The following is a 17,644-nucleotide window of genomic DNA, read 5'->3' on the forward strand; positions in this document are numbered from 1 at the left end:
CGACTCACAAGGGCCGCTTGCAAGCGAATCAGGCAGCGTGATTAGTGCGCTGTGAGGAGCAAGGCTCGTGTTGGGCAATGGCGAGGTGGTGCCGCAGAGACGCCATTGACGGCGTAACCTGCTGTGCATCTCGTCTCTCCTGGTCTCCCTAACATTGCCCATGCGATAGCAAGGTGAAACTCGCGTCGAAGCAGACGGGTGAGACGGAGAGCTGTGTCCTTGAGTCTGGACCTTCCAGAGGCATTCTTTGGTCTGACAACGTGGGAGCGCGGGATCATGACACGCCGTCTGCAGCTCATCATCATCGGTGCCGCAAGGCCGGGATCGATCAGCATCAGCGCGTAGGTGACGCGCGACTTGAGGTAGGGCTGAGAGGCAGGAACGTGGCCACGAGGGCCAAGTACGGTGGTATTGATGATGGCAACATAGCTATCTAGCTATTCATCTAACAACTGCCAAAGCGTAAGGTAATAAACAATTTTGTGTTTACTGGTCGGCCGCGGTCCCCTGAGCAGACCGGACTAGTTCTACTGCAGGACGGCACAACATCCACCGGACTCGTGACTGTCCACTGCCAGCGCAGTACACCGCTTTCCCGCCAACACTACTTTTCTCGACCGATGGTCAGACGACCTCTTACCCAAAGTACCGACTACCGATTATACGACATTTCCTCCTCTGGGAACCACGACTTCCTCCATCATCAGTTGATGGGCAGTGGGCACCTGCGAATCACGACTCGGCTATAGTCATATCGATCGACACCACCATGGCTCGCCAGACAACACATCTCGCTGGACTRCCCATAAAGCACCTCACGCTGGCAGCGCTGGTGGTGCAAAATGCAGCATCCATCCTGCTGACACACTACTCACGACACATGCCGCTGGTGAATGGCGACCGATACTTCACCTCAACCGCCGTCCTGCTCGCCGAAATCATCAAACTCTCCATCTTCCTCTCTGTTGCCCTCTACGAAGTCGCAACAGGCCCCCAAACCTCCGATTCGCCCACAATCAGCCAATTGGCCGGGTCATTGTCAAAAGCTGTGTTTACAGGAGACAGCTGGAAGCTGGCTCTTCCTGCGCTGTTGTATACCATCCAAAACACACTCTTCTATGTTGCAGCGAGCAATCTGGATGCGGCGACGTGGACCGTCACAAGCCAGGCCAAATTGGTCTTCACTGCCATCTTCGGTGCAGTCCTCTTGGGCAGAGTGCTGGACGTGCGGAAATGGCTGAGCTTGGGATTGATGKCAGTCTCGATCGCTGTGGTACAGATCTCCTACATGTCGCAGCAGGAGGGAGTGTTGTCCATGCAGGATCTGCGAGATGGCGTCTCATTTCACTCGCCGAGGAGCATCTGGGATATGGAGGGAGAAGGCAATGTTGCGGCTGGCAAGCTCAATGCTGCGGGCAACCTGAGAAAGCGTTCGGCGACATACGAAGGCATTGATGAGGACGTTGCTGCGGCTAGTCCGAGACGAAATGCGTCTGTTGGACTTGCGGCAGCTCTTGCAGCATGCATTCTAGCTGGTGCGGCTGGTGTGTACTTTGAAAAGGTGTTGAAGACCAAGGATTCGAGAGTTTCGGTGTGGGTGCGGAATGTCCAGCTTTCGCTCTACGCGATGATACCGGCGCTGCTATTTGGAGTGGCTTTCACAGACATGGATCACATCGCAAGAACGGGCTTTTTCACCGGATATAGCTGGGTGGTGTGGGTTGTCATTGTTTTGCAGGCGCTTGGAGGCGTAAGTCGGCCCCAAAACCATGCTCTTTCGTACACTCACTAATCTCCTCACAGGTTCTAGTAGCGATAGCGCTCAGCTACACAGACAGCACCACGAAGAGCTTAACCACAAGTGCATCGACAGTCATAGTCCTAGTAGCAAGCATCCTCTCCACAGAACTCAACACAGCTGTCCTCGTAAGCTTCCCCAATCCCACCCTCCGTTTCAGWCCCACTAACACATCACTAGTACCTCCTCGGCACCGTCTCAACCTTAGCATCCGCCTACCTCTTCCACAACTCCAGCCCAACTGACAAACAACTCCGCCCACCACCCATCAATATCTCCCAATACGAAAAAAGCGAAGACGGCAGCAGCGGCGGGGGCTATTTCGATCTAGAAGCAACAGCAACGCCCGCGCGATCCCCTCTTCAAAATCCCTTCAGGGATGCAATGTCCACCAGCAGGCCTGGAACTCCCAACAGTGAGCGGAGACATCGAGCAAAGAGCCCGGGCATTGATATGAGGTTTGCCATGAAACGAGACCAATGAACACACGAGGATGAAAGACTTTTGGTGTTTTTTTTTATTAGCATTTGCAGATGGTGTTGGATACCCGGATAATGCATGCGATTGGAAAGTACAAAAACTTGCTTGGATCTTTTCGGAACGTGTGAGCATGGGAGGAGTCTGGGTGAGGCATTGTGAGCAGGTTTGCCTTTATGTACGTGGGAACTGGAAATTGCATTGCCCTGGCGCCTTCATGTGCAGTGCTGCAATCAGCCATTGTATGTCAGCTTTTGGAAATGTGTGAACGAGTGTATTTTGTCAAGTGATTGAGAGTTCCAACTCGATCAGAACAACACATGTTGAATTGTTAGTTCTATGTACCTTATGAAGCGCCGTCACTTGTACAAAGAAAGATGTCCGACCATCTCTCGGTCAATTTCCCCTCAACATTCAAGATGTTTTGTTCATCTCCAGCCGCGTCAACGAAAGGGCCAAGATCTTTCTGTGTTCAAACAGTGTAGAGAGTGTATGCAAAGCCAACAAGTTCCGACGCATTTCCAGACCATCGCAGTGCACTTTTGTGCTCGTGTGTCGGGAGCGAATCATCCCACCTACACATACCAAGTGGTCTCCCTCAATTTCGGGTGAACGTCTTTTGTCCAGCCGCCCGCGCCAGGACTGTACTCGCCCCCATCAGAGGTATTGTCCTCAGCCAATGCGGTGAACAGGTAAGATCTACCGCGCTCACAGAGCAAGTCTGCGTAGTATGCCGGAGGGCAAATTGATACAGCCTTGGTGGCGCGGTTGAAGAGGTAACACAAGTGATGCGTGAACTGCTCCATCTGGTCAGCCTCGAAGGAAATATCGTCCTTGATAACCACGTAGTGGGCTGGACGTGCGGTTCCTTGGAGGCCTTGGTGGGCCTGGAGGTAGAATTCGCGCAGGATCTTGTGGGTGATTCCACGGTCGACGACGGTGCCTGGAACTGGGTTCCACGAGCCCTTGTCGCGTTGAGGGTTGTAATCAGCGTCCTCTGGCTTAGTCGGGTAAAACCGAGTGTGGTGACGCTTGCCGACGWTAATAATGGCGATCTTGGGGTGCTTCGCCTTTGCGCCGTAGAGCTGATCGAACGCTTTCTCGAAGCATGGAAGCTCTGTGGCCAACACAAGCTGGTACTGGCCTTCGGATACTCCATCGCGGTAGACCACGATCTTTGTCGGGAGACGCTGGTTCCGCTTCTGCCAAAGCTTCAGACGCTCGATCATCATCGCCTGCAATGGTTCGACCATTTCCTTCTTGCCCGTTTGCGTGCGAATGCTTCCGGGCCACTGGAACATTTGCGGATCCACAGAGGCTACGAGGCATGCAATGCTGGGAGCGCCCTTTGCGCTTCCGGGTGATGGATGAGTAACATCAATACCAACAATCATGGTATTGTTGTCGATGGGAGGCGCGACGGTGTTGGCAACGCTGTGGGAGATACCGCCGCCTTTCAGGTTGAATTTGAGGGCGAGGTTTCCAAAGTACATGCCCTGGCCATTGACCTTTTGAATCTTTGATCCAACTGAGCAGATAGTGCCGATGCCATAAGATACATCACCATGGAACTTGATGCGGGCGTAAAGCCACTTATCAACTTCAGGTATGATGACCAGCAGGATGTCAACTCTGTTTTTCTCGGCTTTGAGGAACTCATCCTTGAGCTTCCCGTCGTTGAACTCACGGTTCTGGACAGTGAGAGGATCCAGCAGAATCGTGTTTGTTGGGTCTCTCGTGCCCATCTGGATGCCGTAATCTTTCAGGAACTTGGTGAAATTGTCGACCAGCTGAGGTGGAGTGGCCATGTCATTATATCCACCTTCAGCCAAAGCGTTGCCTCGGTCACCCTTACGGTTGATGATAAGAACTTGCCATTTGCTGAATTTACCAGGCCTAATGAATTTCTGATCGGCGCAGTTCCAGGATCCAGCTCGAGGATTAACGGTCTTTTGGCCGTACTTGAGCTGAGGGGCAGCCAGGATCCTGCCGGGCACTGTGATCATCGACGTGCCCACGGAGATTCCAAAAGGCGTAATTGACTGATCCTGCGGGTTCGACTTACCCGGATCATCGGCCAGTCGGAGGAGCCTCAGGCCAGGACCTGGCTTCTGTGCCGTTCCTGCAATGGACATCCCGTTCAAGTTGGGGAAGCGTGCAGCGAACTTGAGCATCTCGGACGTTTGTTGTCCAGTTAGCAAGCGGCGGTAGGGTTGACCAGCAGGGACGTGACAAAGCTCCATAGGTAGATACTGTGGGTCGTCGCGCGTTCCAACGTTGAGGACGGGGCGGTCAGGATGCTTCAAAGTGATTCCGTGCTGAGTCTTGAAATAGTCCGCGACTGTGGTCTCCTTGGGGTTGGATTTTGGCTTGCTCCGGTCGACAATGCTGAACTTGACTTCGCGAGCGTTGCCGAATCGCTTCACCACGACCTTCTTGGAAGCAGTCTTCGCAAATCCCACAATCGACTTCTTCTTCGTCATGAAAGGCTGCTGTTGGCCGTCTTTGATGTAGCTTGCTTCAACCTTGAGCATGCGTATGAAAGCTTCGAAGTGATCCAAGCTGCCACGAAACTCGTTGAACAGGGAAAGGAGAGGCATGGACTTGAAGAATGCTCCTGCCGTGACGTTCAAGTTCAGCAACAGGCGGCCGACAGATGGACGGACGGAGGAGAAGTAGCCACGCAGGGCCTCCAAGCCGCCTTGAAGGTTGTAGTCCTCCTTGTCTGGGTGGTTTGCGAAGGGATAGAATTTATTCTGCCCAACGTTCTTGACCATGGAGTCCTCGTTTGGCAGCTTTGTGAGGATGATGTTCAACATCTGGATGACATCTGCAGAACCTTGGTATGTCGCTCCCGCAGATTTGCTGCCTAAGATAAGGGCAGAAAGGGTTAGCAATGTAGAATGAGACTGGCTCGGCGCTCTCCGAGACCGTTTCGGTTTACAGACGTCCAGAGACACTTACGAAGATATTTAATCATCTCGCTGAGATTGAAGGAGTTTTGGTACTTAACAGCAACATCGAAGGTGTTACGATCGCGAGCTTCGCGAAGGAAATCCGGGGCTTGACCCTGCTGTTGCGGTGGCGGCTGAGAGCTGTTCTCCGTAGAAAGCGTCACTTTCTTCCAGTCCGCCTTCAATTTGACCTCATCAAGCTTCTTGGTCGTGACGAGAATGGACGCGAAGTCGGTTGCACAACGAATGCCCTCGAGGGAAGGATTCTGCATGAGTTGTTTGAAAAGTCGGCGCTTCTTTGGGTTAGAGATCTCCTGTCCAACTTCGAGCTCGTAGCGATAAAGAGGCGTCTCGGGCTTGTTTTCCTCGTACGCTGTGGTCATGACGAGGTAATTGGTGCGCAGGATGATGGGTCTGCCTTTGGTACCGTAGCCACGCCGACCTAAAGAAAGAGGGCCAAAGGGTCAGTAATTTTAGACAAAAGGGGCGCGCTTGACGCTCTCCAAGAACCTTCTCTGTTGATAAACGCGCAGAGGCCTCCCCGGCTGTACGATCTTCTAGGTCTGACCTCGAGATTTGCTTGCCCTCAACTGCACTTACCTGGAAAGTCGTTGAACATCTGATCACGAGTCTGTTTGACCAGTTCGTCTTCCGCTGCAGTTATGTTGGCGTCCGGTGGAGGTATTGGCTCTCCAGCGCTTGAAAGTGGTCAGCATATATGCATGTCTTTGAACCATGATGAACTCACAGGTAAATGCCGCCTTGTGCTGATGGTCCTCCTCCTCCACCACCACCGCCACGTCCCCCTCCTCCACCGCCACGCCCGCCACGTGGTGGACCTCCGCGGAAAGACATCTGTTGTTGACCTCCATGGCCTCCACCGCCTTGATAGCCTCCACCTCTACCGCCGCCTCTATCTCCACCGCCTTGATAGCCTCCGCCTCTACCTCCGCCTCTGTCCCCACCGCCTTGATAGCCTCCGCCTCTACCGCCGCCTCTATCCCCTCCGCCTTGATAGCCTCCGCCTCTACCACCGCCTCTATCCCCACCACCACCCCGGCCACCCCGGCCACCGTCTCCTCCGCCACGGCCGCCGCCGCGGCCGCCGAAATCACCACGCCCGCGGCCACCGCCGCCCCGGCCTCGTGGGTTGTCTGACATAACGATGGTATCACTCGAGAGTGTTACTGTTAAAATTGTTAGCAAGTGTGCCAATGAGTCAAATCGGCGTTTCTCCCTGCATCGGACGTTTCCAAAACCCACAGAGTCCTCTCGAGCATTGAGAACCACTTCAGATGCAAAGAGACGCTGCAGTGGGAGAAAGTGGTCCGAACTTACCGAAAGATGTCCAACAATGAATGGCTCAGTGACACAATGAAGTGGTCACAACTCGGTCAACGATTGGAACTCTACCAGGTGTGGGTGGAGAGTGCACGTTGAGTTGATGGTGATGCGTTCTGGAGTCCAGATGAGTTAGATGCAGCAAGTAGTGGTAGTAGTGACAGCAGTGGGTTTGTGTTTGTGAGGTCGATGTGATCGGCCAAAAATAGCGTTGTTTGCTGATGCTCAACACGTGCTCGCTGGTTCTTGTTTGTGATTCTTTTGATGCTTCGGATGTTTGCACTGCGTGGAGGATAAAGGACGCGGGTAGCTAACCTGAAGAATGGATGACAGTGGCACGTGTGCCAGATTCCAATGGCGCGATATAATTGTGTATTGGGAGCGATTGGTGCTGTCAAAGTGGCAAACAAATGTCAGGATTGATGGAGCATGCTGATGAGAACCTCTCGTCTGCTTCGTCTGATGGGTTGTACAAGATTGAAGCGATGATCGTGGGTGTTGTCGGGACGGAATGCTGAGAAAGGGCGGTGGGAGGTAAGAGGAGGACGGAAGTGACGTTCTTGCGGGATGATCATGCCAATGCCAGGCAACCTATGCCCGCCGCCCGGGATTCCCTTGTTCCAATCGCGTGGTGAAATAGGCAGACTGATTCTACGACGCGTCTCTTTTCGTCTTCCATGTTCTCTTTGACATTGTGACGGAAATGGCCCAAGCTGGGATCGCAGAGTTCGTCCAAGCTGGGATCGCAGAGTTCGTCTTGAAAGATCTCTTCTCCGAGCATCAGAGCATTTCATGATGCACTTTGATGAAAATTTGACTCGGCTTGCTGCTGCACAAACTCTAGGTTGCGATTATTATTTCCAAGCTGATCCCGACGCGTCAGACACGCGGTCAACGGGAATTTTGCGAGCTGTCGGAAACTGCGRGCCGGGCCGTAAGTACATGTTTGTTTGTTAGGTGGTCGCTGTGCCTACCTCGGCGGCATGCATCAAGAAAAACAAACACGTCTTCGCCTCGATGCCCTTCATCCTTTGTCCGGCGGGTCCGCCGGCGGACGTAGGGCAGGTTCGACCCTTGCCGGTGTTGATAATGGAGCCTTAACGGAGCGGAGCTTCTTCCAGGAAGGGCTTTTGGCTGACTTCTGGAACAGACTTTGGCGTCCGTGTGACTGTCCAAAGTCCCCGTCATCTGCACCACAACCTCACACCCGCTCCGGWCAGCTGCTCTTCTGTACGACATGCCTCTCCGTCGCTGTCGGCTCCCGGAACGCTGTGGGCGCCACTCTGGGCGATGATGTGGCGACCCAAGCCCAGGACGTTGAATTCCAGATGATGTGAACATCGCCAATCGACGCCTTTGATGTCGTGACGTAAGGTGAGAAATCTCTCCGACGACAGGTACACAGCATATCGATCGCATCGATGATCTCGCAGCATGCCCTGCCCTGCTCTACCAAGATCTGCTCAAGAGACAAGCCTCTTGAGCAGAAATAGTACAATGGTCCGCAACGTCCGCAACGTCCGCTGTTCCAGTCTCATCCCATCTTGCAACGTCGGACGCGCAATTCAACATTGCGCGCGGGTACATCGAGTGAACGCTTGGTTTGAGCTGAAGAAGCAGAGCAATACCTAGTCTTCGCGACCTTGCCAAGCGAGACGAGCATGGGTGGACGTGGCAAAGGGATGATGGCAACCCTCACGCCCAGCTTCGGCGCAGCCAGCATGCTCTTGCAAGCGCGGTCGCCGACGAAAGCACACCATCTCGACCAGATAGTAGCCAGATTACACCTCGCACAGCTATATCCGCAGACCCTGTACGACGAGCATAACGACGTTAAACTCATTCCAGCATGACGACTGCCGCGCACCTGCACATTCCTCGGCGGCTTCATCAATCCAGTGCTCCTTCGTTACCTGGGTGAGTGCAATGCTCGGCTACACCACGAATGACATTGTTACGCCTGTCATTCTCAAGACAAGACACATCCCCATGACCCAGGCTGCCGGACATCCGATCAAAGAGCTATCCCACCAAGCGCGCGTGCTCCCACAACCTGGTACCTGAACGCGAAATTTGTCCCCTGTCTTTTGTACCACGAGCAGATCACTTTTCTCCATGACTGCACCACCATCTCCATCACTTGTTTGAGAGTGATTACAGAAGGGCAATTGGGTGAACGCCTGTTCGCAGCTGGCGCAGGCATCAAAGGGCCACCAGAATCCTCCAGGGTTCATCCAGGATCACAAGGACGCATAGGAGGAAATCACGGCAGAGTCAAAATCACCAGATACGCTCCCTTCCCAACTGTTCAAATCGTCCATTCACTTTTGTTGCACGCACTAACTTACAGATCATTGYACTCGTTATGACATCGGCCCTTCGTTGCTTCCGAGCAGCGCATGTTCTCTCACTGATCACCATCGTTTTTCAGGTCCTACCATCTGCGGCACATCCCGTTTTACAAGGTCAGCAGTTGGGATCGAGAGCAATGTATCGATGCAATAACTTACCAAGTGCATAGACCTACCCGGAGTCGACAGCGACGATGCCGAGACAGGCAATGTCGTCTATCAAATCCCTGATGGCCAGATACAAGCAGCAGCCCATGCATTACAGGTCAAGGCCCCTCAGACGTCCAATGTGGTCTATCAAATAGAAGACGGGCAAGTCCAAGCTCCATACTATCCTGGACTCCCTCAGGCTACCAAATATCCCGGAACCGTTACACTGTCGCCTTCATGCTCAACTACCAGCTCCACCGTATCCGTGACAGCACGCGATCTCTCGACAAGTCAGATATCAGGAGTCTCGGCTGACGTTTCGGACGCCTCTTCAACTACGGCCACGATACTTGACACCCTTGTTGGGACTGAATCGTTTTCGTCTGAGTCACCTCCCAGTCCCGCCAGCGTCACGGACAGCCCTCTGACGTCCCTTTCCGTGTCCGAGGTACAGACTGGCACACTCTCAGACTTTGTCTCATATAGCGCAAGCATGGGTATCTCTACCTCACTCGAGACCTCCGCTCAGGTAACTTCTATGCCCTTTGCATCGATTTCGAATGCCACAAGTACCCTGCCCTTAGTGGATCCTGCGAGCTATGGCTTGCCCACTGCGACTTCAGCCATCACAAAGCTGTCAGCAAGCGAAATATTTGTGCCCATCGCAACAGGAGCGCCGTTGCCACAGATCCCACGGAGAGAAGATCATCCAGTACCCAGAATTGGGATACAAAATCAGACGCGGAAACTACAGACAAATAGGTTCTACACCAACCTGTTCATGGGAAACCAAACATCCCCCGTCTATACGTTTCCCTACTCAGTCAAGTGGGCGAGAGGTGGTGGAAAGGCAGGCAGTTGGGGATTGGTCGTATCCCACACGGAGCTCAACCAATTCACTTTTGGACCACCCCAGGCAGGAAAAGATGCTGGAGACTCCGCATACTTCGCAAGCCCGCTCGGACTGGATTCTATGATCCTGTCCGCGGCCGAACTCACCAATGTTACCACCAACACTACGGCCAATACCACCATTGGCATCCCAGGACTCACTACGGACTCTGTCGATGCATTCAGCATCAACGTGAACTTGTTTCCGCATACCTGGCAGACACCAATAATCACATTCCCGTTGGTCCAGGGATCTGCGTTCATCACAGGCGTGTATCATTGGGCAGCACCAATGTTGCAGACAGGTGTTGGTTTCGATAGTATCGAGTATGTCGGAGAGGTTGTGGCGAACACCACCTACAAGTATCGTGCTACTCTTCAAAATGGCTACACCTGGCTTGTCTACATCTCCCCAGACTTTGAATTATCGCCTGATTACCGTGATAAAGTCAACAAATTCACACTGATAAATGGCACTGTGGTGGGCCCCAAAGACTTCAACGGTTTCATACAGGTTGCAAAAATGCCCGGAAACACCAGCACAGCTCCAGATTCTGAGTCCATCTACGATGGTGCTGCTGGCGCTTATACCACTGGAGCAAGCATATCCGGCACTGTAGAGAACACGACGGGGAGCTATACCTTCGACTGGTCAAAGGAGGGTGTCGCGAATCAGTCTTTGCTGCTCTTCGCTCTACCTCATCATCTGAAGTCCTTCAGCAATGACACTTTGACCGGGTTGACTGACCTACAATTGATGACTCCTGTCAAAGGCCTAGCTACCGCCATACGGGGAACGAGCTGGACCTTGGTTGAGAAGTCCCTTCCCATCGACATGGCTTTTGCTCCGTACTCGCCGACTCTGGGTAGCGTCAAGGCAGTCTCCAACATCGCCGCCGAGGCCGTCTATAATGCCGGTCTTGCTGAGCTGCAGCAAGATGTTGCCGAACAGACGAATGTGGGAAGCATGTACTATGACGGCAAGGCTTTGGCAAAGTTTGCAGCCATTGTATACACTCTTCACGACCTCGCTGGGAATCAAACGTTGGCTCTTTCCGGCTTGCAGGTTCTTCAGCAAGCGTTCGCCTTGCATGTCGACAACAATATGAAATTTCCATTGACATATGAGAGCGCTTGGGGAGGAGTCGTCAGCTCCGCAGCATACACTGGACAACCTCTGGACGACTTTGGCAACACCTATTACAACGACCACCACTTCCATTTCGGCTATTTTGTCTACGCCGCGGCAGTTATCGGCTATTTCAGCAGTGACTGGCTCACTGATGCCAACGTCGCATGGGTCAATATGCTGGTGCGCGACTTTGCCAATCCCATCAAAGATGATCCTTACTATCCCTTTTCTCGGAACTTCGATTGGTATCATGGCCATTCCTGGGCTAGTGGTCTCTTCGAATCAGACGATGGAAAAAACCAAGAAAGCTCCAGCGAAGATAACATGGCAAGCTACGCACTGAAGATGTGGGGACAGGTCATCAACGACAAGAACATGGAAGCACGTGGTAACTTGATGCTGGCCATTCAGGCGAGGAGCTTCCAAGACTACTACCTCTATGAGGACGCCAACACCGTCCTTCCGGCCCAGTTCATCGGCAACAAAGTGGCTGGAATTCTGTTCGAGAACAAGATAGACCACACGACGTACTTTGGAAGCAAGCCGGAGTACATTCAGGGAATTCATATGATTCCGTTGATGCCCTTTAGCAGCTACATTCGAACCCCAACGTTTGTTCAGGAAGAATGGGAGGCATACTTCTCAAACGGCAGTTACATCGATACGGTCGAAGGTGGCTGGAGAGGCATTCTGATGGCCAACTACGCCATCTCCAATCCAGCTGCTAGCTATCAGTTTTTCAGCGACCCTGCTTTCAATGTCGACTTCCTGGATGGCGGAGCAAGCTTGACGTGGTATCTTGCTTACTCTGCAGCATTGGGTGGAGCGAGCTCGATTTGAACGAGCAGGGAGAGCTTCGGGGGGGCATAGAGGGGTAAGTATAGAATATGGATTGAGCTGGGTCTCCATTTGGAAGAAGAAGGAGTTGGGCGTTTTTGGATGAAATGCATTTGGATACGGCGTCGGGCGAAATTCATGGGAAATGTCATTCACAACGACGACCCCACGACAATATGCGGTTTGCTGACGAGTATAAATTATGATGCATGCATGATATGAGATGAGATGATTGTCAAATGAGAATTGTTCATGACATCCAAAACTCGTTGATTTCACAAGCTATCGGTCGTGAGCACAAGATAACTTTGTGCGAGTGGTACGGTATACGTCTCATGGTCAAGTCCAAGTTTCGGTTACAGCCACTGATGAAGTTGTAGGCGGTCCTCTACTCCGTAGTCTACGGACGAGGCAAGCCCGTATCAGGCTTAGCGCATTACATCGACACCTACCGACACGCACTCCATACCTTCGAAATACCACACGATATCTGCTTTAACCGCTCGCCGCTACCATCTGCCGCGCCGTAAGCCCGCTACGGCACCTATTATTCTTAACTGTCGCGAATGTGCGCGCCTTACTATTATTTCACCTATAATTCCACCTGCCCTCGGCGTGCGCGTACCCTCTCCTAAAACATACCCTTCGCTTAAACAGTCGAAAATACATACTACGCCGAGACTTCTAGTATATAATCTCGTAACCCCTCTCGCCGAGCCCGTCCGGAGATTATAGTTCCGACGATATACGTAGGAGAGGCTAGCTACTAGACTAGCGAATCGACGATAAAGTAGGGCAATTTACGCTTATTTCCTATATATATAATAACAGCAAAACGATTAGACGATAGTTAAGCCTAGGCTAAAGATCGCGGATACTAATATAACTATTACTAGTATCGATTAGGTGTTACCCTCCTACTACGTCGAGTAGCGCTAGGTAGTAGTATAGTAGTCGAATTCTAGACGGGCGAAATACTAATACCGCTACCGATACTAATACGAGGAGGGGTAGGGCTTAACGATCGTATACTACTTATGCCTCTTTAAGATTAGGCCGTTCGACCGCTAGTAATATAGGATATAGAACTCCTCTACGGACACCCGTAAAGTTACCGGCGCCTAGGCTCCGTTTCGATCGACGTATGTCGACGATACTATCTACTTTAGACGTGTGCATCTTAACTACTTAGCTACTACCGTGTTTAACTAAAGGCCGGCATAGTAATAGTTAAGAGAAGGCGCGCGATAGTATAGAAGGGCTTCGCCTCTAAACAAATCCTTAACCTACCGGTGCCTTATAATGCGTTTTTATATAGCTAGTCGTCTAGCGGTACCTTAGGGAGCTTTCGGGATATTAGGCCGAGGTTGTAATCGCTAGCCTTATACTAGACGGACGGTTATAGCCCTRCCTCTCCTCTAATGCGGCGCGAGCGTCTAGTAGCCTTACGGCGCTTCCCTTATATAATCGCTCCCCGCCGTCCTCGTAACTAGAYATTTAAAYATACCGGTTCCGATCGGTTATAGATCTATACGGCYACCCGCGTTTTTATCTTGCTATTAGAAATACTATAGCTGCCTAACCGGTTAACCTAGGYAGGTAAYAGCGGAATAATTAGATAGTAGTCTATAGTTRTAAGACTAGTTACTAGGGTCTATRCCGTAGYATAGTATAGTAGCGAGATACTAGTAAYAGCCTTATATTAGGCTAGAGGATGCGCTCGAGAAGAGAATTAATTTACCTATTACTAACTTAGGTAGCGTAAAGGACATAGGACTATCGAGCTACGCTACTTAAYATAGTAGGAGACGATTAGATAGCATTTATTAACGAAACTCCGGAAGGCGGCGGTATTAAGAYAGGCGTTGCCGGTAATAGCCTTCGATCTRTAACTAAGCTATRCGTCTAAGGTGTTAGTATAGCGGCTACTCGAGCTACCCGAACTCCCCGAGCTGCCCGAAGCGTAGCGTTAGGTATAAAAGCTCTTAYAAATCTCCTCTACGGGCGAGCTAGTAATAAAACATRTCGTAYATTTTTTAATCTGTTCTAGATAAGCTCGAACGCCTRTACTTAAGCTAAGCGTAGGCATAATTACTTAATACTCTAATCTAATRTCGSCTTCGTCCTCGATAGCCGGYAAYRTCTTCGTAATACGCGGATTRTTATAGATTAGGACCGCCCCCCGCGYATAAGTAGCGTAGAAAGGGGGTCGYTTTTCCYAYCTATTAATATAATAGATCTAAGCAATGTCCTTATTAACTTGTTCTTTTAGCGAAGGCTAAGCGAACCGCCTTCCCTTAGTCCTCCCTAATAAAACTACGATAATAGGCATATTATGTATAAYATAAGCGGTATCGAAGTCGTAAGAGGCGTAGAATAYATCGAAGACGAAATAGATAGTTCTRCCCTAGTCTTTATACGYAAGGTACAAAGTCTCTATACTAGGAATGCCGAGTATCGAAAGGACATRTCTAATAATAACTAGGGCAGGCTCCGAAATGTATTTACTATRTCCTCGYACTAGGACTATAACGCGAGTTAGCTRTTAGAGACTAAGATGTGCCTTRAAATTTGTTAGTAGGAGTGCTAAYAAGAATACTACCTRCCGCTTAGAGACCTACCTTAATATTACTTCGCTTAGAYATTATCTAGACTTTAATAGYAAGTGCCTTTRTRCTAAGGAGTRGATTAGGAAGATAAGGAATGCTAAAGAGAGGAAAGCGAAGGTTATAACGGTAATAACTAAAAATTGCTACCCCGTATAAATCTAAGGTCCCTTACTGCTTAACCCTRCTAGTAGCCTTGCCTAAAGCYMCGGATTATCTAAAAGTTATTTACTTTCTAGTRTTAGATACTAGYAACTCGCAYATTTGCCGTCTCTACTRTTRCTCTAGGTAACGCCGGCTRCATTATGTGCAYAGCTCTAGCCGYAATTTRTAAAGCGAATTATTCGTAATGTTGTTTAGYACGGCTRCCCGCGTAGCCGGCCCTCGTAGAGCACGTTYCTCTACATAYACATTTCTRTCGTAYAGTTAGTAAAGGTTTTGATTTATCTTTTAGTTAGCAGATCTCTTAATTAATTAGAAGACTTACTGTTAATGCGACGTTAGACAACGCCTTAGATAACGGCTTRCTAACGTRGAGTATTTACCGGAAGTCTCTATTACGTTTAATAAGAGCTTRTTAATAGCTTTRCGATAGAGGGAGAACTTCGTTATATATACTTAGTTAATGTTTAGTTAAACACCTACTCTAAATTGCTTATAGGTATACTACTCGCCTAATGCATTTACTAAATGTTRCAYATAGCACACTTATAAAAGTACTCCTATTCTCCTAYAGAGCAWGATCTTACGTTAAATGTAGTAATTRTAATAACTTRCCGAGCGTATAYATGTTTATGYAAATTAYACTRCCTTTACACCTTTRCTAGTCTTTAAAGTCGATCGCTACGAATRGGGCTAGGCATTTTCGATATTATCCTRCTTAAGTATAGYATTAGAGCGTTAGAGATGTGTTTCGATACTAATCYAGAGTAGGTAATAGTTAGTCGAATTATACTAACGTTAGGTCCTTAGAYATTATACCGTGCGATAGGGACTCGCCTAACCTTTCTAAACTACTTAGAAGTRTAAYAGAACTTTGCTTTATTACACGATAAATRCACGCTAGCGGCTAATATCGGATCGGGAATGYATAAATAAGTGCTTAGAGAAGCTRCATTAYAATTRCTACTATTCTTCGCTTATAGTAYACGCTCTATAGCTATAAGGGGACGATTAGTAGCAGATAGTAAGCTAGACCCGTTATTATAGTTACCYRATAYACGACCGACCTTATCGGGCTCTCGTATAGYAGGAGAAATAAGAAAGGCACYRTAATAGCAACTTCGATYRTAGTCGCTAGAGAAGGCGGAAGGAAGCGAGCTAATCCCTCGAGGCTCTTCTATAAAACTATTAGCCCCGGACAAAATAGGTTTCCTCGACTAACTTGCCTCGGAGCGTATAGTTAGGGTAATATAGGCGATTAATATCGTCTCGGTAGCTACGACAAGACCTAGTACAAGTCCCTACTATTTAGTAGATATCCCGTTATAGTAAAGCTTAATATTGCCGCATAGTATAGATATCTGCTTAAACAGCAAGCCGACGAAGAGACTAAGGCGCGTAGTAAACCGTTAGGTGGAAATTTCTCTAAAGACATCCTCTAAGAGCGGGCTAAGAATAATAAACGCTATACAGACCTATTTCTAGTAAGCTCGGCGCTTATATATAAGCCGTGTTTATGCATAATTACTAAATTGTATACTATAGTCGCGTCGTAGAGGCGAGATACCTATCTCGGTAGCGGGGTAGAAATTATCTTCGTCTTACGGATTCGCTAAGAGTGCTATTAACCGTACGACTTAATATTAAAGAGAGCTAAAAAGATAGAGCATAGAAGAATAATAGCTAGTTCTATATCGAGGTAGTAAGTAAACAGACCGGTAAGCCTAGTAAGGAGGGYGAGGAGGTATTTATAGTCGCAGTTATAGCTATCGCATTGCCCTATATTAATAAACTCGTCCTCTGTTAGAAAGAGCGGTACGAGAGCAACAGATGTCGCTAGTCCTTATAATTATAATATAGTAACTAGGCTTTAGTACTATAGACGAACTTAATGCTGTGTCTACCCTATATTAAAGTGTTCTATTACCGCTAGCAGAGTACTAAACTTAATTAAGTCAGAATAGATTCGGGCCGCTTTAGGACTAGTAGGCTTAATTATCTACGACCTAAAAGGTCTAATCCTCTCGCTGTATCGTAGTAGAATCCTTTTGTCCTCTCCTCTACCCTAACCTAACCCTACTTCGTTTAGTCGCGTAAGATAAATCTATGTTATTAAACCTAGAAAGTAACTAGAGAAGCAAGGCTAATAGAATAATAGTAGCTTTTCGGAGTAGCACTACGCACTCGACGCTACGAACCTATTAGGAAGTATTATAGATCTTCCTACTAAAGGCAATAGATTCTAGCATCTCTAGAATCTTAGTATAACCGGAGAGCAAAGGACTAGGGCATAAAGGGTAGGTATAGTATGTTTATTCTGCCTATAGAGACATAGATCTAGGGAGACGACTATTCTACTACCTTCTCGCGCGTTAGAGTAGTAGAGTTAACTAAGGAGCGAGGTAGTACTATTCGTATACTATTATCCGCTAGACTAGCTAAGAAGCTTACTAAGCTTTAGCTCTCTAGACCGGGCTTTCGCGTCGAGTAGCTGTTCCTTATAGAGTGTAACCTATATATAGGGGACTACGCTAGGAGATTAAGGATGCCTTCGGCTTATACACTCGAAGATACGACACAATTCGCGAAGCGGGTTAGCTAACTATTCTTAAAAAGTAGTTAAGGGGCTTACCGTATACAGACTATAGAACAGCGGCCCGTATACTGCTATAGGCGAGTTACGTCCTAAGGTTCACGCGAGAAGAGCGTGGCAGATACATAAATAACGGCTCGGTTCCCCTTCTAATTTTCTATCCGTAAATTAATATTCTTCCTAAGAACCCCCTCCTACCTAAACTTTTTATATCCTACTATGTCTATCTCTTTTAAAGACTATTCGTACGATCGCTTTAATTTACTTAACGACTTCAACCTTACTCTACGCAAGTTCGATTCCGTTAATAGCTCKACCCTTGTCGATGTTACCCTAAAGGATATTTTCCGTC

The 17,644-nt window shown here is 49.3% G+C and overlaps 3 protein-coding genes; 2 read left to right on the plus strand and 1 right to left on the minus strand.

The window, feature by feature from the left end:
* Positions 1-769: 769 nt before the first annotated feature.
* Positions 770-2,281, plus strand: RCC_10085 (related to UDP N-acetylglucosamine transporter (Golgi UDP-GlcNAc transporter); the record flags this gene model as incomplete). XM_023775316.1 has 3 exons in its annotated part: positions 770-1,750; positions 1,804-1,926; positions 1,979-2,281. The coding sequence occupies 3 exons, from the start codon at positions 770-772 to the stop codon at positions 2,279-2,281; spliced, it is 1,407 nt and encodes a 468-aa protein (XP_023631084.1).
* Positions 2,282-2,850: 569 nt separating this feature from the next.
* RCC_10086 (uncharacterized protein) lies at positions 2,851-6,390 on the minus strand (the record flags this gene model as incomplete). XM_023775317.1 has 4 exons in its annotated part: positions 2,851-5,144; positions 5,240-5,671; positions 5,830-5,927; positions 5,978-6,390. The coding sequence occupies 4 exons, from the start codon at positions 6,388-6,390 to the stop codon at positions 2,851-2,853; spliced, it is 3,237 nt and encodes a 1,078-aa protein (XP_023631085.1).
* A 2,545-nt stretch (positions 6,391-8,935) lies between these two features.
* On the plus strand, positions 8,936-11,934 carry RCC_10087 (related to glucan 1,3-beta-glucosidase; the record flags this gene model as incomplete). XM_023775318.1 has 2 exons in its annotated part: positions 8,936-9,035; positions 9,092-11,934. The coding sequence occupies 2 exons, from the start codon at positions 8,936-8,938 to the stop codon at positions 11,932-11,934; spliced, it is 2,943 nt and encodes a 980-aa protein (XP_023631086.1).
* Positions 11,935-17,644: the final 5,710 nt, after the last annotated feature.

This window comes from Ramularia collo-cygni (genome assembly GCF_900074925.1).
Source record: "Ramularia collo-cygni strain URUG2 genome assembly, contig: RCC_scaffold20, whole genome shotgun sequence".
Lineage (NCBI taxonomy): Eukaryota > Fungi > Ascomycota > Dothideomycetes > Mycosphaerellales > Mycosphaerellaceae > Ramularia > Ramularia collo-cygni.